This window comes from Oratosquilla oratoria, chromosome 5 (genome assembly GCF_046742065.1).
Source record: "Oratosquilla oratoria isolate Oo_2021 chromosome 5, ASM4674206v1, whole genome shotgun sequence".
NCBI lineage: Eukaryota > Metazoa > Arthropoda > Malacostraca > Stomatopoda > Squillidae > Oratosquilla > Oratosquilla oratoria.
The window spans coordinates 9,255,943-9,282,138 of NC_134781.1; the positions used below are offsets into that span (position 1 = coordinate 9,255,943).

A 26,196-nucleotide genomic window follows, 5' to 3' on the forward strand; every position below is an offset into this window, starting at 1 on the left:
GTTTTTGTGCACATTATTTCATTGTCCAGTTTGTTCCAAGTGTCCACCACTCTATGCAGAAAACTGTTTTTCTTCAGATCTCTTCTGTAGCTGTTTTTTTTATTTTCTTCCCATGTCCTCTTGTGCTTCTCTTGTCCCAGTTTAACAAGTCCTCTCTATTGAGTATTTCTGTGCCCTTCATGATTCTGTAGATGGTCAGTAGGTCACCTCTTTCTCTTCTTTGCTCCAGAGTCGGTAACTCCAGTTTAGCCAATCTCTCCTCATATGACAAGCTTGCCAGTGCAGGTGCCATTTTTGTGGCTGCTCTCTGGATTCTTTCTATTTTCTTTATATTCTTTTTGGTACTGGGTGACCACAATGTCGCCGCATATTCTAGTCTAGGCCTTATCAGTGTGACCAATATTTTTTTAATATTTCTTCGTCCAAATATGTAAATGCCATTTTTATTGATCTTAGCAAGTTGTAGGATTCTCCAACAATTTTGTTTATCTGTTTATCATAGGACAAGTTGTTTGAGATAATTACACCCAAATCTTTTTCGGATCTCTCCTTCTTTACCTCCTTGGTTTCAATTTTATATTGTCCTGATATTCTATTTTTGCTTTTTCCAAACTCCATTATGCTACACTTGTTAATATTGAAGTCCACTTCCCATTTCTGACTCCAGTTCCATACCTTATTCAGGTCTTCCTGCAGTGATTTACAATCCTTTTCAGTTTTTATTTTGTCTAACAGTTTGGTGTCATCTGCAAAGCTCATGTAACATTTCACATCATCATCCATGTCATTCACATAAATAGCAAACATTATTGGAGCCAATACAGATCCTTGGGGTACTCCACTGATCACCTCTTTCCAACCTGAATATTTTTCTCTGAGCACTACTCTCATCTTTCTACCAATCAGGAGGGAGTGATTATGCCAACAGTACTGTACAGGGCAGAAACATGGAACATAAGAGAGGAAGAGAGAAGGAGTTTTAATGTGTTTGAGATGAAATGCCTGACAAGTATGATAGGGATTACTAGACTAGATAGAGTGAGAAATGAGGTGAGGAGAACAGGGGTGGAAAGGGAGTTTATTTTATATTATTTGTTTATTTGTTTGTTATTATTTGTCTGTTTATCATTTGCTTGATTTCCATTTATTATCATTTATCTGTAAATTAATTATTATTTACTATTTACCTGTTTGTTTATTATCTAACTATAACTATGCACTTATTTATCTTATGTATTATTATCTATATCATTATAATTTTTATTCTATTTTATTTATTTTATTCTATTTATTTTTTTCTTTCATTATTATATATATTTTTTTGCATCCGACCTAGTTATGGATCAAAAAGTCTCCTGTCGTCATGCTCTGCCTTTGTAATCCTTTGTAATCTTTGTAGACAGGGTTGATGAAAGAGTATTGGGATAGTCTGGACACATGGAAAGAATGAGTGAAGAATGACTAGTAAGAGGTGTGAAAGGCAGAGGTAGAAGAAGTGAACAAGAAGGAGTGACCTAGGATGAGATGGATGGATGGGGTAAAAGGGGCATTGGGAAAGAGGGGAATGTCTGTTGAGGAAGGATGGGAGAGGACAGAAGATAGGGGTGAATGGAGAATGGTTGCATATGGATGATGCTGTGATGCATGAGGGGGAGTGGGGTGGGGGATGGGGGGTGAGGGAGTGTGTATAAGAAATAAACTGACACAGCCTGAAGAGATTTCTCCTTGTCTTCTCCTTTTCTGCAGGAGGGGACAGAGAGGGGGGGTCGCCAATTTAATGAAGTGGTCTTGCTGTGGATGTGCTGTGTCTTGTGACACCACTTCTGGCCCAGGGCACTGGACAAGATGCAGGGATGACCCATCATCCAGGAGGTGCCAAGATAAGAGGGAGGGAAGAGGGTAGAGGGGAGTGCAGTATGTAGGGGATGGAATAGGTGGGAGTGGTTTCTATGCCTTTGTTTTTTAGCTACCTCCCATGTAAGGGGGAAAAAACCTTTGGTATATGTAAGTATGTATGTATGTAGCAGAGAGTAGACTGGGGGGTTAAGGTAAACTGTAGAGTGAGAGAAGATGGTAAATGTCTTGAGGGAATGAAAAGTGTCATGAAAAATAGGTATCTGGTGATGGAGCCACAGAGACACTAAGATGGGAGGGACAAAAAATATTTGGGATAGGTGTAGGGTGTGTGTGTGCTGTGGCTCAGCTATTACCTAAAAGGGTAAATGTCTTATGCTATTTGTAAGTTTTCTTGACCAGCTGAAGTTTCACACTTTGACATCTCAAAAAAATAAAATAAATTCATGCATAATCAGTCATGGCTCAAACAATTCTTATTTCAAATCACACAATGAAATAGCACAAGTTTCATCTATATATCACAAACCATATGCAAATTTTTTGGCCATACCTATAAGATAATAATATGGTGTTGTGATGTTACTGTTCATAAATTCAGGTCCTCCAGTCAAATTGATTAAAACCTGTCCTACTTCCATCTGGAAGGCATTGGTAGGAACTCGCACTGAAACACAAGAATGACAAGATTATGGTTACATGGAAATAATAACACAGGAATCCTGACTTACAACTTCAACATACATACCAAACAGCCTGTTTCCCCATACAAATGGTATACACTCACCCCACATCCATCTAAAACCCATTCACTGCCCCTCTCATCTAAACAACTCATGAATAAAGAGTCATCCCTGTCCTCCACCATACTACTAAGGTCAAAAGCAATACAGCAATGCACAGTACCTCCACAGCAGAACACTCCCAACCTCATTCACTCAAAAAATTATAGGGCATGCAATCATTCTCCACTCCTATCTTTTGCACTTTCTTCCTTAATCTGCAGGCATCCCTCTTGCATACAATACCTCCTTTACCCTGTCCATCAACTTCCTTCTTGGTTTCTTTCTCAAGTTCACTTCATCCATTTTTGTTTTCCACTTTTGTTTGTTAGTCTTCCCTCATTCATTCTTTCAATATGCCCAAAGCAATTAAACTTTTTTTATCTATTCTACTGAATGATTCTCTTTCCACCCACCCTTTCTGCAAGGAGGAAGAATGCAATTTTGAAAGAGGTGTAGTGGGTTATTGCAAAGATGAACCAAAATGGTTTTACAGGTTTATAAATGGCAAATAAAGATACATGGAAGTAGTCACCAAGTAAATAGTGGGTAGTGAGACTTTTGAAGGAGCCTCAGCTCAGACAGAAATAAGGAGTTTCCAAACATTCTTCACAAAAGAGAGCACTTTTTTGGAGGAAAGTGAAGAGAGCAAAAAGCCAGGTCTAGAAGACATAAATGTGGAAGTGAGGGAAGTGGTCAATTTCTTGGAATCACTGTATGTGACAAAAGCTTCAGGACCTACTGGGATCTCAAACTGGATACTTAAAAGATACTGGGAACATCTAGCGGATAAGATTCAGTCTTATTACATGTTCATTGAAAGAAGGCACTATGCTGCCTGAGTGGAAAAGGGCAAATGTGGTACCAATTCACAAAGGTGGAAATAAGGAAACACCACTGAATTATAGCTGGTATCAATGACTAGCACAAGAGTAAAATTAAGTGAAAGATCGATGGACCAAATATCTTGAAAAGATGAAGATTCTGACAGACAGTCAGACTGGCTTCAGATCTGGAAGGCCATGGGTGTTGAATCTTTTCAGTTTTTATTTGAGAGTGACTGATGAGATGCAGGAGAGAGAGGGGTGGGTGAGCAGTGTGTACCTCTACCTAGAGAAGGCATTTGACTTAGTACCTCACAGTTTTTGTGATAAGGCAGATATGTGAGAGAGCTTTAGGGAAAGGTAAGGATGTTTTTTTGGGCCTTTATAGATTTGGAAAAGGCTTATGACAGGGTAGACAGGAGGGCACTGTGGGTGGTATTGCAGATATATGGGATTAGAGGAAAGCTGTTAAGAGCAGTCAAGAGTTTCTATGAAAGTATTTAGAGCCTGTGTTTCAAATAGAAATCACGAGAGTGAGTGATTTGAGGTAAAGGTGGGACTTCGCCAGGGACGTGTCATGTTGCCATGGCTGTTCAATTTACTTATGGATAGGGTGGTGCAGGAGGTAAATGCAAGGATAATGGGCTGGGGATTGGAGATGGTTAAAGAAAATGGAGAAAAATGGGAGATAAGCCAGTTCTTTGCTGATGACACTGCACTTGTAAGAGGATCATGGGAGGGATTAAGGAAGTTAGTGACAGAGTTTGGGAAGATAAATGTAGGTAAAAATAAGGTGATGAGATGTACAAGGGGAGAGGATGGCAGCAAATTGGAAGTGAGTTTTAGGGAGAAAGACTGGAGGAAGTGGATAGCTTTAAATGCTTGGGGATGAATGTGGTGGGAAAGGGAGGATTGGAGGTGGAAGTAGAATGTAGATTGAAAAAAGCAAGTAAATGCCTAGGGGAATTAATAAATGTATTGAAAAATAGACATTTGGGAATGGATGCTAAGAGGAGATTGTATTTACCTAGTTGTATTATATGGGAAGGGAGCTATGCTCATGGTGACCCGTCTTTGTATCTTTCAGCATCAAGTTTTTTCTTAAAATCTTGAAGTGTTTGCACACACTGTTTCTTTGTCTAATTTGTTCCAGATATCTATCACTGTGCAGGAAGCTATTTTTTTCAGATCTCTTCTATATTTATCTTTTTTGAGTTTCTTTTTGTGCCTTCTTGTTTTTCCATTGTCCCATTTCAACAAATCATTCTTTTCTAAGATTATTAGCATAATTAAATTATTTTTTTATCATTTCCTCATCCAAGGTCTTTTTCCAAGTTTACTTTTTTTACCTCTTCTTGACCAATTTTATAATCTCTCGATATTCTGTTTTTACTTTTTCCAAATTCATTATACTACATTTCTTGATATTGAATTTCACTTCCCACTTTTGAGTCCATTTCCAGATCTTGTCCAAGTCTTGTTGTAATGAGTTGCAATCCTCCTCCATTCTTACTTTCTATAGTATTTTTGTGTCGTCTGCAAAGTAATTCATATAACACTCTACTCCTTCATCCAAGTCATTTATGTATATGGCAAACATGATCAGGGCCAGTACTGATCCCTGCGGGACACCACTTATCATTTCTTCCCAATTTGAGAATTTATCTCTTATTACTACTCTCATTTTCCTCCCAGTCAGGAAGTCTTTCATCCATTCCAATAGTTTTCCTCTGATGGCACGACTCTATTTTCCTTATTAGTTTCTTGTGTGGTACCTTATCAAATGGCTTTTGTAGGTCCAGAAAGGCACAGTCTGCCCAACCATCTCTCTCTTATATCATATCTATTAATCTTGAGTAGAAGCAGATCAAATTTGTTGTACATGATCTTCCTTGTCTGAATCCAAATTGATTTGGATTCAGTATAGTTTTTTCTTCCAAATGTTTAACCAATCTATTTTTGATTACCTTTTCACAAATTTTTGCTACTGTGCTTGTCAGGGAGACCGGTCTGTAATTTGATGGATTTTTCTTGTTTCCTCCCTTATGAATTGATACAATGTTTGCACTCTTCCACTCCTTTCCTTCTTGAAGTGAGAATTTAATTATATTGTATATTTTATCTGCTAATTCCTCCATGCATTCTTTCAGTATCCAATTTGCAATTCCGTCTGGACCATGTGATTTTCTGACGTCAAGGGTTTTGATTTGGTTGCTGATTTCCTTCTGTGTTACAACTATTTCTTTAACTGAGGGGGGATATCTCTCTATTTCCTCACAGTTAGGTGAATTTCTATTGGGAGTACTGATTTGAAGTGGTTGTTCATAATTTCAACCATTTCCAGTTCTTCTGTATATTTGTATTTACATTGGCGCAGCTTTTCTATTTCTTGTTTATTCTTCAGTTTGCCATTCACATACCTATAAAATAGTTTGGTTTCTTCCTTGCATTTTTCTATCATTTTTTTTCTCGTAGATTCTCTTTTCATCTCTGGGTATGAAGGGGTGATTGTGTCAACAGCACTATATGAGGCAGAAACAGGGAACATAAGAGAGGAAGAGTTTAAATATGTTTGAGATGAAATGCCTGAGAAGTATGGTAGGAGTAACTCGGCTGGATAGAGTGAGAAATGAAGAGGTGGGAGGAGAGGGAGTGAAAAGGGAGTTGGGAGATAGGTTGATGAAAGAGTATTGGGTTGGCTTGAACACATGGAAGGAAGGAGTGAAGAAAGATTAGTAAAAGAGGTGTGGAAGGCAGAGGTGGAAGGAGTGAACATGAGGGGGCAATCAAGGATGAGATGGATGGATGGATGGTGTAAAAGGGGCATTGGGAATGAGGGGATGTCTGTTGAGGAAAGAAGGGAGAAGACAGAAGATGGTGTGAGTGGAGATTGTTTGTGTATGGATGATACTGTGATGCATGGAAGGGAGTGGGTGGGAGATGGGAGTGGGGGTGAGAGAGTATGTGCGAGTCATATTTTGACACAGTCCAAAGGAATTTCTCCCCGTCTTCTATTTTTCTTCATGAGGGGACAGAGAGGGGGGTCGCTGATTAAATGAAGCAGCCTGTGTTGTTGGGCTATGCCTATGTGACATGAGACTGAGTTTATCATGAATAGCACTAGGCCTAGGCCTATGGCTATTCCTCAGACCTCCACCCCCTGGCTGGGCCAGGGGGGTGGGTGAGTAAAGTCATGGTTAGGCTTATGACCAGAACACCAATTCATTGATTAGGTTAACACTAAGAATAAGATCATGATCTAGTTTTGCCTTAGGCCTAGCCTATCCCTAGACATACCATTCAGTATTTCTTATTCTTTCTGCCCTGTATCCCTGGTTTTCCTCTTACTGATCCTATTCCTCACCATTTTCTTCACATCTATGATCGGACTTCCCATTTTCATCATTGTCAAGAAGGTCAACTTCAGTATGTTCAGTCTTTTCTTTATCATCTTTTGATGTTTGGCATTGTATTATGGGCTCAAACATACATAGCTGGATAGATAATGAATGAACTCCACTGTCTAACTCCTCTCCTTCAGATTCAATTAAATTCTGCAATATTTTCAGTAGAAACTGTGAGTGTTTATGCAATAATCAATTCTAAGGCACTGCTATCTAGATATGATGTTTAACTACCATGAAATTCAGCCAATGCATGATGAATGGCTGCACATCTCAGGGATCTTAAGAAATCTTCAGAAATCTGCTCTTATAAACACAGTTTAATCAAAATATGACTATAAAGATGGAATCAACTGGGATGGTTTACAAAACCATTTCTAAAAGGGAGTGGGTGGTTTAGAAATTATTTTGTCTACCGCATTCTGACTTTTAAGAACAATCATGGAAGTTACTGGTAGAGACACAATGAGGAATGTAGGGAACATGGCATAACATCTGTCTTGGAGGCTGTAGAAAGAAACAAGATAAAATGGTATGGTCACGTTTGGTATATGAATGAAAAGAAAAATCTCAAGCAATTTCTAACATACAGACCAAAGGGAAGGAGATCTGTTGGATATTCAAGGAAACAGTGGATCAAGGGGGTGGATGAAACATTCCACAGAAAAAGAACCTTGGAAGAAATCATGCAACATTAGGTATTCCTGAACAGAAGTGAGAGGAAGATTTGTTAATGAAACACATGAAAATGACAACTTAATCCTACTGGGCATTAAACAAGAAGATGATACCATACAAAGTTATACCTGTTTCAAGTAAGTCCTGACAGTATTTCTCATGAAACCATGGGATCTTCTCTTGGGGGTGGTCAATGCAAACAGCTCTATTCAGCTCCATCAACATGTGGCGGACTTTGGCTGGATAAGAGGCCTGCAAGAAATATAACCAGAATAATCAATCACCCAATCCAGTGCTGGTTCTTTCTTGCTCCCCAGGAATCTGGCCATAGTCACTGTTTCAATCCACAAGGAAGGTATTCTAGTATTTTGTTCCCTCTTTGATCTGCTGTTTAAGTATGCCCATGCTGGGTAGTGTGCACTCGTATCACCTGCCAGTGAATGTGGTTTGCCAATGCATTACTATATCAATAAATTTAGTTAATTTTCTAAAGGTTAATAAACAGAGAGGAAATCAAACCCACTAATTTAATATATTTTTCAATTTAATGACCTTAGAATTATGACATTTTCACTTAAAACACTTAAAAATATATAAAATACATACTTTTGAATAACAATTAGAGATTTCTTCATCCAACTGATCTAGGAAGGAGAGATTGAAGATCTTGTGGATAAGCTCAGGGGATAAAGCATCATATAAACAGAGAGACAGGCAAGCTTGTAGCATATTCAGTCCTTGTAGTTGACCATGTGATCTGTAAAATTTTCAAACAATTACTTAAAGATATCTTATCCATAGCTTTCAGTTTTACACTTATGAATTACTTGCATATCTATACAAATATAAACAATGACCTATATACAAAAAGGGCCATTTCATTTACATGGTGATCATCCTCATCCCATTTTGTGAAAAATAGAGAAGACAGGGAGAAATCCCTTCTAGCTGCATCAAGATATCATCAATACTCCTTACTGGAGTACTGAATCCCTGTACTGGGATACTGACTGCATGGCAGCATGTAACCAATGCTCAAGGGAATGTTTTGAGGCACACATCATTTGTCTATGTTGGAGTAAAATCTCTACTAATAGAGGAATGATGTTACTTTTGTACTATAACTGTCCCTCCTTTATGCTGCTCCCATTAAACTGTCCTTTGCCATTTCTGTGACTACACATCTTTGTATCCACTGTGGTAGGGGAAAAAAGAATTCTGCCACCATGATTATCATGTAAGTTGTAAAGGGTGACAAAGTGGGACAGTGATGGGACTAGGGATCCTGCTCTTTGTATATTTATCCTACGAGAAGTCAAGACATAAGAGCGTCTTGGAGAACTCCAAGCAGAACCCAAAAATCTGGGTCATAAAATTAGCATAGTTGTGGTACAGATGATAATATTTTCTAGTCTGATTATATCCTTTTTCATGTGTGGAGATCACACCACTACTGCATATTAAGCCCAGGCCTAATTAGGTTTTCTATGAGCTTTTTCATCATCGCTTCATCCATGTATTGAAAAGTGGAAGAATGACAGAAAGCAAGTTCCTGGGCCTATTCTGGAAACCAGGTACCAGTCCCTAGGGGTTGCACCTCTGGGTGGAGGGGGAGAAGGTTGAAAATCCATGTGAACAAGTTGTATAGACACGGTAAAGGAAACATGGACTGGAGGTGAAGCTTTTATTCCTGACGTTTCGTCTAATGACTTTCTCAAAGGAATGAGCATACTAGAAACATACAGAGTTTATAAACCCGCCTTATGGCTCAAGGGGGTGTGCGAGCGTATAGCGCTGTGTTCTGATTGGCCCGCTGAGACAGCCAATCACGAAGCGCTATATTCGCTGAAGATTTGGCCCAGGTGAAGCTCCCAGCCTTATTGTTGATATTCGGACGAGTGGTGATGTACGCAGCTTCTATAGATTTTCTGGTCTTCTTATCCATACCTTCGTGTAGAATCTCGAGTGCAGTAGGTTGAAGTTTGATTTTGCTGTTCTCAATGTAATAATGCCTCTCAATCTTTCCTCTTTCAGTATAACAGAACTGCCTTTGATAGGCTTCACATGTCAATACCTTGCAGCAACAATCTACAAGGGACCACCAACAGGAATCTGCAAATGGTGGTCCAGGTGAGACAAGCATCAGAATCACTTCCCTGCTGTCCACCTTCATAACTTGTCAACACCCTTATCTCCATCTGGAGGTGCAGCTCTGATGGTTTGATACAGAATAGGATCTGGATCTCTCTCCAAACAACTTTGTATTTCCTCCACCTTTTCATATAACAAAAGTTGACAAATGACAACTACTCCCCCTCCTCCTAATATGATAAGCTGGTGACACAGAAAGTCCCACATTACAACAAGGACAGTGGCCCAATGTTTCTTCCAAGAGATCTATGGAAGAGCATGAGGCCTGTTGCCAACTGCTGTGGTGAAACTCAAGACAACATTTATTATTACCATAACTTATACAAGTCCCCCTCCCTCTTGCCCCCCCCCCCAAAAAAAAGGAGAAAGAAGAAAATCATATACAAATATATAGGGGCATTCTCTGTTAGATCAACAAGTGCCTAATACCCTCATATCTTCGATTTTGCTGAAATTTGGTTTATAGGTAGATTTAGGGCCCTAAACACATTTCTAAAAATTTAAGGTCAATCTGAACAACCATTCAGGAGATATGATTTCAGATATTTTGAGGTCATATGAGGTCACATTTGGCAATCAATAACTAGGGTAATAAAAGTCATTTCAACTCTAGGTTGAAAAACAAAAAATCCCACTGGAGTATCAAAATTGAATTTTTTTTATCAATGAGAAAAATGAAGGCATGCTTTGACTATAAGCATTAGTAAAAAAAGATGAATAAATGAAAAAATAAATAAATAAATAAATAAATAAATACAAATAAATAAATAAAAATAAAAAACAAATGTTTATGCTAGTATTTTTTTACATAATTAACACAGATGAGGGAGTATGTGTGAAAAATAATTTGACATAGCCCAAAGGGATTAACACACACACACACACTCCGTCTTCTTTTTTTTCTATACATGTGGGGACAGAGAGGCAGGAGTTGCCAATTAAATGAGGTGGCCTTGCTGTGGATGTACTGTGTCTTGCTACACTGCTTCTGACCCAGAGCAGTGGACAAGATGCAGGGATGACCCATCATCCAGGAGGAGCCAAGATAAGAGGGAGGGAGGGGGGTCAATGGGAGTGGAGTATGTGGGGATGGAATGGGTGGGAGTGGATTTTATGCCTTTGTTTTTTTGGCTACCTCCCTAGTATGGGGGAAAAAGCCTTTGGTATATGCATGTATGTAACACATAAATACCGGACATCCTAAAATGCGTCCAAAGGCGTCCGATGGCGTCCAATCCCTTTAAATGTTTATCAATTTGGCTGGAAACAATTCAGAAATAAATATATATTGCAAGTGAGTTGTCTTTGTAAGTTTCATGTACTTTGTGCCATTAACAGTGAAGTTATCTACATTGGAATTTGCCCGATCGAGATAGCGGCCAGACCTCCTGGCCGCCATCTTTGTTTTCACGGTTCCCGATCGGGTCGGTGGAAAACATGGAACCAGCACTTTCAATTTCCACATTTCTTTCAAGAGTCAATCATTTGGTTCATCTCAAGACTAAACATAGTACCAGAAAGACAATTTATTTTATCATGTTTGCAGAACTTGGTTAGTTGGGCCTTTGAATTAATTTATTAAACGAAAAAAACAGTGAGTATGAAACATCCATCTTAAAATGGCATGGCCCAACAATCATCATCATCATCGCTCAGGCGTCATAATCCTAGGGGATCTTTGCTCAGGAAAATTCACAAAACTTACTTCCCTGACACAGCTGGCGCACGGGGTACATTGTGCGTCTGGGAATAATAGTCTCAACATCCACATCATCGTAAATAACTCTATCATTACATATTGAAAATAGAGGTCGCCACACTCAATCCTTCCGTTCCGTCTGTTTGTCGACAGGAATTAAAGGGACTCATGCGAAAAGTTATTGTCCGCCCGTGTAAAAGCGATCAAAGTCCCCCAGGGATAAAAAGTCCTCTCGCTTTGTTCTGACGCATTAAGCCGCGTTGTTTCATTGTATGGGGTTATGTGGGATCCAGGCATTTGGTCTCCAGACATTTGATCTCTGGACATTTGGTCTCCTTCGTTAACACTGGACATTTGTTCTCCAGACATTTGATTTCTGGACATGTGGTCTCCTTCGTTAACAAAAACTGGACATGGTCTCCAGACATTTGATCCCTGGAGATTTGGTCTCCTGACATTTGGTCTCCTTCGTTAACAAAAACTGGACATTTGGTCTCCACATGAAATTTATCATTAGTACAGATAACCATATATTTGGTGAAGAAGCTTAGCAATAAAATATTCAAATATGCTTCTTGGGATTATATGGTTAGTAATTAAATGTTTAATTCTGATCAATTAATGGGTACAGTAAATGGTGTACGGATGCAATCCCTCAACCCAAATCCCGCATAATAAAAAGTCACACCCGAATCTACTTATCCACACATAAAAGAACTATAAATATAATGTTAAATTAATATTTCATGTCAACATATCGACATTTGGGAGTATATCAGTTGTTGTTATGATGGTTTATCAGGTGTCTGTATTACTCTAGTCACTGACAGCTATTTCAGTTCTGCAAGGCATTGCATATATTCGGATTGGTCAACTCTCCATAGATCATTTTTCATCACAACTTTGCATATGATGGGTAAACCTTATTTGATAAATCAGAAGATGAGAAAAATAACTAGGGGGTTTTGGTGTACTGTATTCGTGAAGGTGTTAATTGTTGAAATAAATTTCACTATAAAATACCACAGGATTGATAATAATGATTAAAATGGTGAAAGGATATTAACTGCACAAATGATTCGGTAACACCCTTTAATCAAAACTAACTCAGGTAAGCATAAGATTCCAGTTTAGCCGCTTACAAAAGAAATAACAGAAACGATGTAATATAGAATTTGAAAATGTTTGATCTGTATTAGCAATTATACTGCCTGTATAATTCCTCCAAGCCCCAACTAACCAAGTTCTGCAAACATGATAAAATAAATTGCCTTTCTGGTACTATGTTTAGTCTTGTGATGAACCAAATGATTGACTCTTGAAAGAAATGTGGAAATTGAAAGTGCTGGTTCCATGTTTTCCACCGACCCGATCGGGAACCGTGAAAACAAAGATGGCGGCCAGGAGGTCTGGCCGCTATCTCGATCGGGCAAATTTCAATGTAGATAACTTCCCTGTTAATGGCACAAAGTGCATGAAACTGACAAAGACGACTCACTTGCAATATATATTTATTTCTGAATTGTTTCCAGCCAAATTTATAAACATTTAAAGGGATTGGACGCCATAGGTCGCCATCGGACGCCTTTGGACGCATTTTAGGCAGACCCCATAAATACATATATATATACCAAGGCTTTTTTCCCCTTTATAAGGGAGGTAGCCAAAAAACAAAGGCATAAAAACCATTCCCACACATTCTATCCCTATCATACTCTATTCCCCTTCACCCTCTTATCTTGGCACCTCCTGGATGATGGGTCATCCCTGCATCTTGTTCACTACCCTGGGTCAGAAGCAGTGTCGCATGACACAGCACATCCACAGCAAGGCCACTTAATTAAATAGGCAACCCCCCTCTCTGTCCCCTAATACAGAAAAGGAGAAGACAGGGAGAAATCCCTTTGGGCTGCATGAAATTTTTCTCATACATACTACCTCACCCCCCATCCCCCACCCATTCCACCTCATGGATCACAGCATCATCCATATACAACCATTCATTATCCATTCACCCGTCTTCTGTCCTCTCCCGTCCTTCGTCAACAGACATTCCCCTCTTCCCCAAAGCCCCTTTTACCCCATCCATCCATCTCATCCTAGGTTGCCCCCTCATTTTCACTCCTTCCGCATCTGCCTTCCACACCTCTTTTACTAGTCTTTCTTCACTCATTCTTTCCATGTGTCCAAACCATCCCAATACTCTTTCATCCATTTATGACTTTTATTACCCTAGTTTTATTGGCAGGTCCCACAAGAGGGGGATGCAGCTGATGCACCACACCATGGCCCATAATAGTCTAGGGGCCCCATGAATATCAAAGTTCAAAGCTGAAATGGGCAATTATGTTTGATATATCAGCCTCTAAAATAAGTCTGTGGTAGCACTTCTCCAATATAAATTTATCTCCAATAAAAATATAAATAATGGCTGTGGTTAGTACTTCTCTTAAACTGTAATGTTTCCTAATTTGTGACAACCTCAGGTTTGTATCACTAGATTCAGGATTTTGCAAAGTAAATAATATGTCACTGGTGGCTGTCCATAACCACAACCTAGGGATGCTCCCAAATATCACTCAGTGCACCCTTAACACTGCTGCTAGGTAAGAGAAAATTTCTGCTCTCCACTCTAGATCAGAACCAAGTCAGGGATCAATTAAGAGCTAAAGCTGCCGCTGCTGCAGTGAGTTTGCAACCAAAGTACAAACTGGCTCACAAGGGATGGTGCACTTGCTTTTATTAGGTCCCATCACCTTGAGACAATGGTCTTCGTGAGGGGAATTCATACACACACATCCTTAGTGACATATCTATCAATGTACGAAACACTGTTCAAACTGCGATTTCACATTCAAATACATACAATTTCTAAGTAAATATTATGAATTTTCTGGATAAATATTTGTTTAACAAATTAATCATTGCAATCTAGACCTTTTCTGACCACACCCCCTTTATGAAAGAGGGGACCCAGAAAAGGTCTCACACCAGCACATTTTTTCCCTCTCAAGGGCCCTGGTTATTGGTCACCAAATGTTAGTGACCTCTCATATGACCTCAATATATCTAAAGTTATATCTCCTGAATGGTTGTTCAGATTGGCCTTTAAATTTCAGAAATGTGTTTAGGACCCTAAAACTACCTATGAACCAAATTTCAGCAAAATCAGAGAGATGAGGATGTTAATTTTATTGTTTTGTCAATCACACAGAGAATGCACACACACACACACACACACACACGCACACACACACACACACACACACATGTCTGAGAAGTATGGTGGGGGTTACTAGGCTAGATAGAGTGAGAAATGAGGAAGTGAGGAGGAGAACAGGGGTGAAAAAGGATTTGGGAGATAGGGTTGATGAAAGAATATTAGGATGGTTTGGACACATGGAAAGAATGAGTGAAGAAAGACTAGTAAAAGAGGTATGGAAGGCAGATGTGGAGGGAGTGAACATGAGGGGACGTCCTAGGATGAGGTGGATGGATGGGGTGAAGGGGGCTTTGGGGAAGAGGGGAATGTCTGTTGAGGAAGGAAGGGAGAGGACGGAAGACAGAGGTGAGTGGAGAATGGTTGTATATGGATGATGTTGTGACTGCATGAGGAGGAATGGGCGGGGGGGTGGGGGGTGGGGTAGTATGTGTGAGTAATTTTTGACGCAGCCCGAAGGGATTTCTCCCCGTCCTCTCCTTATATGCAAAGGGGGACGGAGAGGGGGGGTCGCCGATTAAATGAAGCGGCCTTGCTGTGGATGTACTGTGTCTTGCGACACTGCTTCTGACCCAGGGCGGTGGGCAGGGTGCAGGGATGACCCGTCATCCAGGAGGTGCTCAGATGAGAGGAAGGGTGGGAGGGGTGTGGAGTGTATTTAGGGATGAAATGGGTGGGAGTGTTTTTATGCCTTTCCCTTTTTGGCTACCTCCCTTGGAAGGGGGAAAAAGCCTTGGTATATGTATGTATGTATATATATATATATATATATATATATATATATATATATATATATATATATATATATATATATATATATATATATATATATATATATATATATATACACACATATATACAGTATGCGCGGAAAGTAATGACGCCGCCCTTAATGAAACCTGTAAACTGAAGGTGAAGGTTAGTTTGCATGTGAAAATATATGAAATAATGCAAATTATGGTACTTACATATAGAAATTGGTTAAAATGAATATCCCTTCCTCTGTATCACCTTCTGGAGACGTCCTGGAACTGATAATACAAGGTTCTGGGGGGTTGTTTCAGGAATGGAGGCCCAGAGCTGGTGAATAGCAGATTCCAACCGTGGCACTGATGAGGTGTCCATGTCACGTAATTTTCCTTTCATTAAACCCCAAAGGTTTTCCATTGGGTTAATATCGGGACTGTTACCTGGCCAGTCTTTAACCACTTCCATACGGTGACGTCTACGTAGGCGGCATGAGGAGCAAGTGGGTACTCGATGATGCCAACGTCGCCATCTTGATTATATGCTCAGATGAGAGGAAGGGTGGGAGGGGTGTGGAGTGTATTTAGGGATGAAATGGGTGGGAGTGTTTTTATGCCTTTCCCTTTTTGGCTACCTCCCTTGGAAGGGGGAAAAAGCCTTGGTATATGTATGTATGTAGTTGTACCTATGTAATTTCCATTCTCTCTAAACTGGCTTCATCAATTTTCTATGGTTATCAAAATACACGGGTGAAAGAGAACGAACGATTGAGCACTGACTTTATTTTTTATAATGCGATTATTATGATGCAACATCCCACATCGGGCAGCTAATGCTGCCAGACGTGCGATGTGCCCCGGAGTGAAGAGGTTAATATAACTCACTTCACAGTCTCTTAGCCAGTCTGTCACAAGTTTGGCCGTGTGAGCAGGTGCATAAAAACCACAGCCTTGGTCTCCTCAAAACAGTCAGGAAGATAGTCAGCCAATAACTCCAGATAGTTATACTGATTTACTTTTTCATTAGCAGGGAGTACAACCAGCTTGCCAACACCATAATACGTAAATCCTGCCCAAACCATAAGCGAGGCAGGGTGCTTGACGACCTTGTTCGTGAAGCGAGGTTTCAAGGGGTCATCACCAGGCTTGCGGTAGACCTTGGCTGCTGGGGTGCCAGTCACTGTGAAAGTCGATTCGTCACTCCAGAAGACTGTTTTCCACTGTTCATCTGTCCATGTTGAATATTTCTTGGCAAATTTTAGACGTTTAACAACTTGCCGACGAGTAACCCAAGGAGTAGTGCGGGCACGGTAACTTTTATAATTCAGGTCATCGTGTAGTAGCTGCTGGATCGACCTGATAGAAACATCACCAAGGAGATTCGGGTTCATCTTTTTTAGAAGTCTTGCAGTTAAGCGAGGATCCTTCCTTACTTGCCTATCAATGAGTTTTCTGGTCCTAAATGTAGTCTTGCGAGGTCTACCAGGCTTCGGCAAAGGGGCAGGAACACAGGCCTCCCCAGAGTCACGGTACCGCTTGAGAAACCACTGCACTGTACGTAGCTTAACAACTGTGAGTCTCGATATTTCGGGTAATTTATGGTCCGCCTTGAATAATGCAACTATTTCAACATGTTTGTCCTTATCCAGGGTTTGTTTGGGCATGGTAAGGGGTATATAGGAGGCACAATTGGGTGGTAACACGAGCCCAAAAAAGGGAAAAAAGCGGGAGACCAAAAAAATACAAACACTCATCACAACAAACCATGTGTTACTGAGATAAATAAACCACTGCCACACACTCATACAGTATTGCCAGTTGCCGTATAGAAAACATCAGCTCATGACATCCTTCATTTGGTGGTACTATTGAGGGCCAAAGACTTTCCGTGAAAAGTAATGACGCTTAGTGTAAAGTGTTATTACTTTCCGCGCATACTGTATATATATATATATATATATATTATATGAATATATATATATATATATATATATATATATATATATATATATATATATGTATATTTATATATATGTACTGAAGCCCCATTCCCCCTTACATTAGGGGTGGCCAAATCAAAGTACTTTCAATATAAAATGTTATAAAATTACTGGAAACCCCTTTTACTTACTGTACAATTATTTCCTCAGCTGCTTTAAAGAAATCCTTTTCATTCTTTGGATGGTAGCCAAGATGATACAAACAGTTCAGAAGACGCTCCACTACATCCCCTAATACATAATCCTTGTTCTCAATGACGTAGTTTGCCAGTGCATCCATTATCTGTAGAATTATATCTGACTTAAAATTGGCCAGCTTTTTTTTTCATTCTACATCTTTTCATACATATTTTTTTTTGTTAACAATCTGGTATGAGTAAACTGCCTCATAACATGGACATAGAGAGAGAGAGAGAGAGAGAGAGAGAGAGAGAGAGAGAGAGAGAGAGAGAGAGAGAGAGAGAGAGAGAGAGAGAGAGAGAGAGAGAGAGAGAGAGAGAGAGAGAGAGAGAGAGAGGAAGAGGGAGAGAGGGGGGAAGAGAGTGAGGGGAGAAGAGAGAGGAGGGAAGAGAGAGAGAGGAGGGAAGAGAGAGAGAGAGAGAGAGAGAGAGAGAGAGAGAGAGAGAGAGAGAGAGAGAGAGAGAGAGAGAGAGAGAGAGAGAGAGAGAGAGAGAGAGGAAGAGAGCGCCAGAGAGCGGGGGGGGCAGATAATGAACAAAAATGTGTTAAATTAATTCATGGTTGTGAATGAAGACAATTCTCACATAAGGGATTACAATATCAGTTAATCTATCCATTGTCCTGGATATATATATATATATATATATATATATATATATATATACATATATATATATGTATATATATATATATATATATATATATATATATATATACATATAGAGTAAAAGCTCTTTTATCCGTTATTCTCGCATCCGGCTCCTTCTTATAACCGGCATATTATTCACGGGGAAATAACAATTTTGTATAAAAATGTAAAAATTTGAAAAAATCAAATTTAAAATTCCCGCGCCACTCCTGCCACCACCAGAGGTAGTGCGCATCTTTCCCGCCATCTCCCACAAATCCCACCGTTCCGTCAGGCCCAGTGCCCACTGTAATAAGACGCCTGATGTTAAGCGTGCGACTGTCTATTAGCAACTCTCTCAACACACAAACACATACCGACAGCAAAGGAAGGCAGTGATGGCTGAGTTGAAGGATATGCGTGGTAGTGCTAAGCTTAGCGTCACTGATGAAGCTCTTCAGGAGTGGATGGAGGTCAACAATGACAAAGCTATCACCCCCACACTGACAACGAAATCATTCAGGCAGTGATTGAGGAGAAGCATGGTAAGGAAACAGAGGCTGATAGTGAAGAGAAAGATGACCCAGAGCCAAGAGTAACGTGGAAGGATGCCGCTAAAGGATTGGCAACATTTATCAAGTTTGCGGAGCAGTGCACCTACATGGGGACACATGTTCTTCCTTTTCATGAAAAATTTTCTTAGTATTGTTAACCTACTCAAAAAATTGGATATCAAAGTAGCTTTTAAATATGACCACACCATTAAGAAAACTTTAATTAAGAACAGCCCTCCTAACAACAACGGTGTGGTCTATAAAATTCCTTGCCAAGATTGTAATAAATTTTATATTGGACAAACTGGGAAAAACTTGGAAACAAGGATTTCCCAACATAAATATAGTGTGAGATCTGCCCAGGAAAATAATGCGTTATTCCAACATAAAGCATTATACAACCATCATATTGATTGGTCTAAGGCAACAATTTTAGCTAAAGGAAAAAGCCTACAAGAAAGAAATATAATAGAATCCTGCTTAATATCAGGCACGTTTGACAAAAATATAAACTTAAGCTATGGTCATTTTAAATGTGATAAATTGGTAACCCAAATGGTCACCGAGATCTTTCCGCCAGATTGAGCCTTATGTGTTGGTCAGGTCCTCCTCACATTGTATTGTCTCCCCCCTTCCCCCCTATGGTTGCACCTGATACTTATATTTAAACCCAACTCTGTATCTCTGTCATTTAGTCTGAAGATGTAATATACGAAAGTACTTACTGTCTACAAGTTTCCTTTCTCCTGTGGTTATTTTGCATATATACATATAAACATACATATATATACATATACATATATATACATATATATAAATATACATATATATATACATACATACAGTGCTCGACAAAAGTTCGCGGCGCCTCAGCGAATCTAAACAAAAATGCACAAAAATGTAATTAATCATTATATTTATTGGATTTTTACTCACCTAATACTTGGTTGGGAGTCCTTTGCGCTTTAACACAGCCTCAAGACGACGTGGAAGTGAAGCAGCTAGGTTGTGGAGGGTTGTAGGCTCAAAATTATCCCAGATTTCCTGAATGGCTGCCTCGAGCTTGGGTATAGAGCTGACGTCTTTGCCTTGTAACCTCTTCTTTATAATGTGCCACAAATTTTCAATTGGGTTCAAATCAGGGCTATTACCTGGCCAGTCCTTTATAAAGTTCACTTCACAGTCGTTGAGCCAAGTAGTGATGGATTTAGCAGTGTGGCAGGGGGCACCGTCCTGCTGAAAAAACTGTGGCACCTGTTTTTTCAAATGATTCAGGTAAATTTTCACACAGAAGCTCCAAGTACACGTTTTGGTTCACTTTTAAGTTCTTGGGTAACACTACTAATGACCCCAAGCCCTTGCCGCTGAAACAGCCCCACACCATTAAAGTATCAGGGAATTTGACAGTACCCTTGACGTACCGAGGGTCAAGCGGGTCACTTCCATGTCGCCGGTACACCTTTGCACCACGGTTACAGGTGACACTGAAGGTGGCCTCGTCAGACCACAAAACGTCAAGCCAGTCGTCCTCAGTCCAGTGAGAGTATTTCTTGGCAAATTCAATCCTTCTGGCTTTCTGCTTCTTGGTGACAAGTGGCTTAGCAACAGGCTGGTGACTCACGTACCCAAGCTCATGCACCCTTCGTGACACTGTCCTCACAGACACCTCACCAAACACCCCAGGGTTCTGTTCCTTCACTACCCTTGCTGTCTTACGATGAGATGCCTCTAGAGTTCGTTTTATGATGGTATCTGCCCTTGTAGAAGTCTTTCTAGGGCGTCCTGAGCATGGTTTGTGAGCAGGCAAAGTGTCTGAGGTACATTTTTTTTTGGTAGCTCCAATCCTGTGACCTTACCATTGCCTGTGACCTTACCATGGCTGATGCAGCTTATAGAAGCAAGCAGTTAATGGCCCAGATCATTGCTCTACGTGAATCAGGCAAGAAAACGAAGGAAATAAGTGAACAGTTAAGCTGTGCAAAGTCTACAGTGAGGAAGTGGTGTGCACGTGAAAGATTTGCCAGATGACATTTTGCCAGCTCACAAACCATGCTCAGGACGCCCTAGAAAGACTTCTACAAGGGCAGATACCATCATAAAATGAACTCTAGAGGCATCTCATCGTAAGACAGCAAGGGTAGTGAAGGAACAGAACCCTGGGGTGTTTGGTGAGGTGTCTGTGAGGACAGTGTCAGGCTTGGGTACGCGAGTCACCAGCCTGTTGCTAAGCCACTTGTCACCAAGAAGCAGAAAGCCAGAAGGATTGAATTTGCCAAGAAATACTCTCACTGGACTGAAGACGACTGGCTTGACGTTTTGTGGTCTGATGAGGCCACCTTCAGTGTCACCTGTAACCGTGGTGCAAAGGTGTACCGGCGACATGGAAGTGACCCGCTTGACCCTCGGTACGTCAAGGGTACTGTCAAATTCCCTGATACTTTAACCACTTCAGTACGGGACTTAAATCTCGCGGGCAGCAGCCAATGCCAGCCGTATGACGTGTCGTAATAATATTCGCATCATAAAATATAGTCACCGCTTATATCGATCGTTCTCTCTTTCACCCGCGAATTTTGAAAACCACAGAGAATGGGATTCAGGGCGCATTTGGGAGAATGTAAAAACACAGGGGCGACTACAATAAATATAATCAAGACGCCGATATGGCAGCGTCGCGAATCCACTTGCTCCTCATGACACCTACGTGTGCGGCACCGTATGGAAGGGGTTAATGGTGTGGGGCTGTTTCAGCGGCAAGGGCTTGGGGTCATTAGTAGTGTTACCCAAGAACTTAAAAGTGAACCAAAACGTGTACTTGGAGCTTCTGTGTGAAAATTTACCTGAATCATTTGAAAAAAACAGGTGCCACAGTTTTTCAGCAGGACGGTGCCCCCTGCCACACTGCTAAATCCATCACTACTTGGCTCAACGACTGTGAAGTGAACTTTATAAAGGACTGGCCAGGTAATAGCCCTGATTTGAACCCAATTGAAAATTTGTGGCACCTTATAAAGAAGAGGTTACAAGGCAAAGACGTCAGCTCTATACCCAAGCTCGAGGCAGCCATTCAGGAAATCTGGGATAATTTTGAGCCTACAACCCTCCACAACCTAGCTGCTTCACTTCCACGTCGTCTTGAGGCTGTGTTAAAGCGCAAAGGACTCCCAACCAAGTATATACAAGTTTCCTTTCTCCTATGGTTATTTTGCATATATACATATATATATATATATATATATATATATATATATATATTATATATATATATATATATATATATATATATATATATATACATAAACATATATATATATATATATAAATATATATATATATATATGTATACATACATATATATATAAACATATATATATATATATACATATATACATATATATATGTATATTAAAAAAAAGGACACATGTTATGGTTTATATATATACACCATTACCCAAATATCCTATGAATATAAACTGGGAAAAAAATACCTGGGGTGATAAATATCTAGTAGACAAGAAGTTCATTGAGATATCTCGAACTATTCGTGAATTCAGCTGGTCCAAAAACTTGTTGTGCCCATTTATAATGTCATCGAAGAGAAAAGTAGCCGGGGAACATCGCCTACTCAAATATGCACGAGTGATGTTTGTTATTTCAACCAATGATCCAACTCTCTGGTTTAAGAAAAATACACTTTAATCACATATAGTAATATGAAATAAAGTAAATCATATTAAGTGTTTGCTAGAAAGCAAACATTGAAGGTTATCTACAGATGTGAGTACACAAAAATGATAAAATTATATTTAGGACATACCTTAAGATGTCTCTCAGTACAGGTATTAAGGATATGTGTAAGAAGTGCAATCTGTTCCATATGGCTCCTCTGAATATGTTTTGGCGACATTGCAAGGAAAATTTGGATACCACGGGAAAGGGCCACAGTATCAACAACTTGCAGTTGTGAAGACATCAATTTTATCTTGTCAATTACAAGAGCAGGAATTCCATCTTTCCCAGCATACCCAATCAAAAATGAAGATATCTTAGCCATTTTACTTGGAAGTATTCCTGATGAATGTCTTAACTCTTCAAGTAAAATCTGATTCATTTGGTGTTCCAGCTGATAATTTCTGTATGTACCACCTAAATTATTATTAAAGTACATGTAACGCTGGTACACTGATCGCAAGATTATCTCTTCAATACCTAAGCTGGTTCCTTTAACTTTTTCTACACTTTTTAGCACAGATTCCATAGCCGTGTTCCAGAAAGTATTGCAAAGTCTGGTATTGGATGTTTTGAGAAACCGCAATGTTTTAAAAATTACTGACATATAAAACTGAGACCTGCTGCCATCTAAAATCTCTGCAACAAGCTCTTCAAAATTACTTCGCATTCCATGTGAACTAAATGGTGCTAAGCAAAGAAGCAGATCTGCTTTGATTTCTGGATTTTTTACTTCTTCAATGTGTCGTGCTGCATGCTCCTGGATTTTCTTTAATATCTCTCTTGGTTCTAAATTACTTTGAAAATGAGAATTAAGATATACAATTTGTGTGGGACTAAGAGTACCTACCTTATCTAACAGAGTCAAGATCAATGCTCTTACCAAATAATTATTCTTGGAAGACCATTCATTGTGGTTGAAAAATTTCAAAATCTTTAACTCATATTTCGGTTCTGTACCATCAAGAACACCTTCACTGAGAAATTTAGTAACTAAAGTACTATACTCACTTAACACTGTATCCGAAACCAGCTTTTTCATGCTTAAAAGACATATAGTAATCAGTTTCAATTCATCTTTAGTTCTACAATTGCTTATGTGTTTTGAAATAGTATTAATTATTCTTGACTGTATATATATACCACTTAAGCCCTGGTCACGTACATATACAGAAAGTCTGGACAATGCTGTCAATGAAAAAGTTTTGTATCTCTTCAAAGCCAAAATAACCATATTTTGCATTACTGGGTGAGAATTTTTCAACCCAATTCTATGTAAATAAAGAAGCATACATGCAAGAGCATCATCGTTTAATTCTTGATAACATCTGCCTAGACCATCAAGAAGATTCTGAAATATTGGGTGGTTTCTAATACCTTCTAAAAACTCTGTAACATGACTAGTTAGCAATTCTGGAACTTCGACACCATATTTTTCATACATTTTCTGGAGATCCCAAAGAGTTATAATTGCCTGGCTTATGTGCTCAGCAGTCAAAGGTGAATCATTATTTGTAACCAGATCAAACACCTCCTGCAAACTTGCTGCTTGTGCAAGCGATTTTACAACTGGATCAGAAGAATCTGAATAAATAGATACTCTTAGTGAGTCAAATTGTTCAAAACTCAACTGAACAATATCCTGAGTATCTTCAGTATCTGATTCCTGTATATCCTCTAACATATTTTCATAACCTGCACTACTTATGGACTCCTTCTGGTCACAGTAATATCTCTTCCTTGTCTTAAAGTTGTTTTTTTCTCCAAAACTATCATTATGAAATTCCTGATATAGTAACAAGTCCTTTCCTTTTGTTGTAGCAGTAACATGTACTTTAGTATCATGAGGACAGGCTTGAACATAAAGTCTTTGAATGCTCTTTAGCATAGACCTGCACTCTGACAGAGGAAGGGTTGATGAATATAGTTTCCATTGTAATAGTCCCCTAGGATGAATTTGCCACATACGAGTCATCTGAAAAGAAAATCAGTCAAGCATGAAAAACTTTATTAATTCAATCCTTTCCATGAAATCTTCAATATTTTAGCAAACAGATCAATATATAAATATGCAAGAGTATATGAAATATTCTATGAAAGCAATTTTGAAATAAAGAAAAATATATAGCATTAGGGAGGTGAGTCATATAGAGGAGGCTGAAAAAGAATTGTGGAATAGGGCTGCTCAAAGAATGCTCACTTGGTTTGGACATATGAAAAAAATAAGTGAAGAAAGACTATCAAAAAAAGTATGGAAAGCAGAAGTGGATAACTTAAATTTACGAGGGAGACCAAAAATGAGTTGGATTTTGGAGGCATTGGATACTATATGAATGTCTGTTGAGTAAGGAAGAGAATACAAAAGAAAGGAGTGAATGGAGAGTGGTTGTAAATGGATAAAGAAAGATGGCTCAATAGGATGTTCCTCTAGTCTGTTCTATAAATTCTTTTGGGTGAATGAGGGGGGGGTTGCCATATAATGAAGTGGTGGGGGAAAACTAGTTCTGAATGCTGGGCCTGCTATGGAAGTGCTGTGTCTCACTGAACTGCCTTAGACACAAACAATGTGACAAGGGGCAGGGATGACCTTTCATACATGAGATGCTAAGATGGGAAGGGCAATGAATGGGTTTAGATAGGCATTTAGTCATACTTTGTTAGATATAGCCAGTGCTTCTATCCTTGGGGACAATATCATATCACAGAAGTTGAGTCATAGCAGTGGTAAAGGAAAGATTAGCTACATAAAGGTTAAATAGTCAATACCCAATATGGGAGATTGGGATGGGTATAGTGTGGCTTTATTCTTTGACTTAACCACTCCTTTTACAAGAGGAAAAAGGCTTTCTGATATGAATGTAAGAAGAAATGGAAAAAAAATGCTGTTGCACAAAGGGAACAAAGATAAGGAATAATGTTAAATACCACAGTTAAATGTCTTGGGCTGGATTTTGTGTATCTGGATTTTGAATGATAATACATGAAAGAATCAAACATGAATGTCATGAAGTGTCAAACAATAGATCCTGGGAAGGACAAGTTCCATGGATGCTGGGTGAGAGTACCCATGGTATATGCAATATATGGTGATGTGAAGGAGCAATAGAACAGGTTCAGTGATGGCTCCTATTGCCCAGAAACTATGAGATAAGTATAAAAGGATGAGGAAAATAATGGGAGGATTCCTCACTGAGCCTTCAGAGGGCATGGGTCATTATTATGCATTTCTTCTGGCTCCCACCAGGCAATTTCACTCAAATGAGCAAAACACCCCCACCACTTAAGTCTCACAGCTTATTTAAATTCACCCATAGAGGTGGGTATCATTTTTACAGAGCCTAGCAATAGCCAGAATAATAGAGCAACTACTATCCAATACATTTAATACCATAATAAGTCTTTAAACTTAAAGTACAGGTAAACGTCGACTTACGATGGCATTAGGTTTCGATAGAGCCATCGTAAGACGATCTCATCGTAAGTCGATCCCCACTCTGTTCCGTGGTCACTGTACCTAGCCTACCTGTATATTAACCACCAGAGATACTGAATATAGCATATTAAACATGTACAGTAGTTTATTTAATTATTTTTATCCTTTTTACCATATTCAAACACTATAATATGTATTTTCAGTACGGCACTTAAATCTCGCGGGCAGCAGCCAATGCCAGCCGTACGACGTGACGTAATAATACTCGCATCATAAAATATAGTCACCGCTTATATCGATCGTTCTCTCTTTCA

The 26,196-nt window shown here is 39.3% G+C and overlaps 1 protein-coding gene across 1 annotated transcript in view; it reads right to left on the reverse strand.

Moving 5' to 3' along the window:
• The window catches only part of LOC143025362 (FAST kinase domain-containing protein 1, mitochondrial-like), a 41,477-nt gene that overhangs the window by 9,959 nt on the left and 5,322 nt on the right, over positions 1–26,196 (reverse strand). The window contains exons 2-7 of the mRNA XM_076184904.1: positions 22,538–24,424; positions 22,209–22,394; positions 17,490–17,641; positions 8,149–8,299; positions 7,671–7,794; positions 2,408–2,521 (exon numbers count right to left, since the gene is read on the reverse strand). Of these exons, the coding sequence (XP_076041019.1) occupies positions 2,408–2,521; positions 7,671–7,794; positions 8,149–8,299; positions 17,490–17,641; positions 22,209–22,394; positions 22,538–24,424 (2,614 nt within the window). The remainder of the gene's footprint in view (positions 1–2,407; positions 2,522–7,670; positions 7,795–8,148; positions 8,300–17,489; positions 17,642–22,208; positions 22,395–22,537; positions 24,425–26,196) is intronic.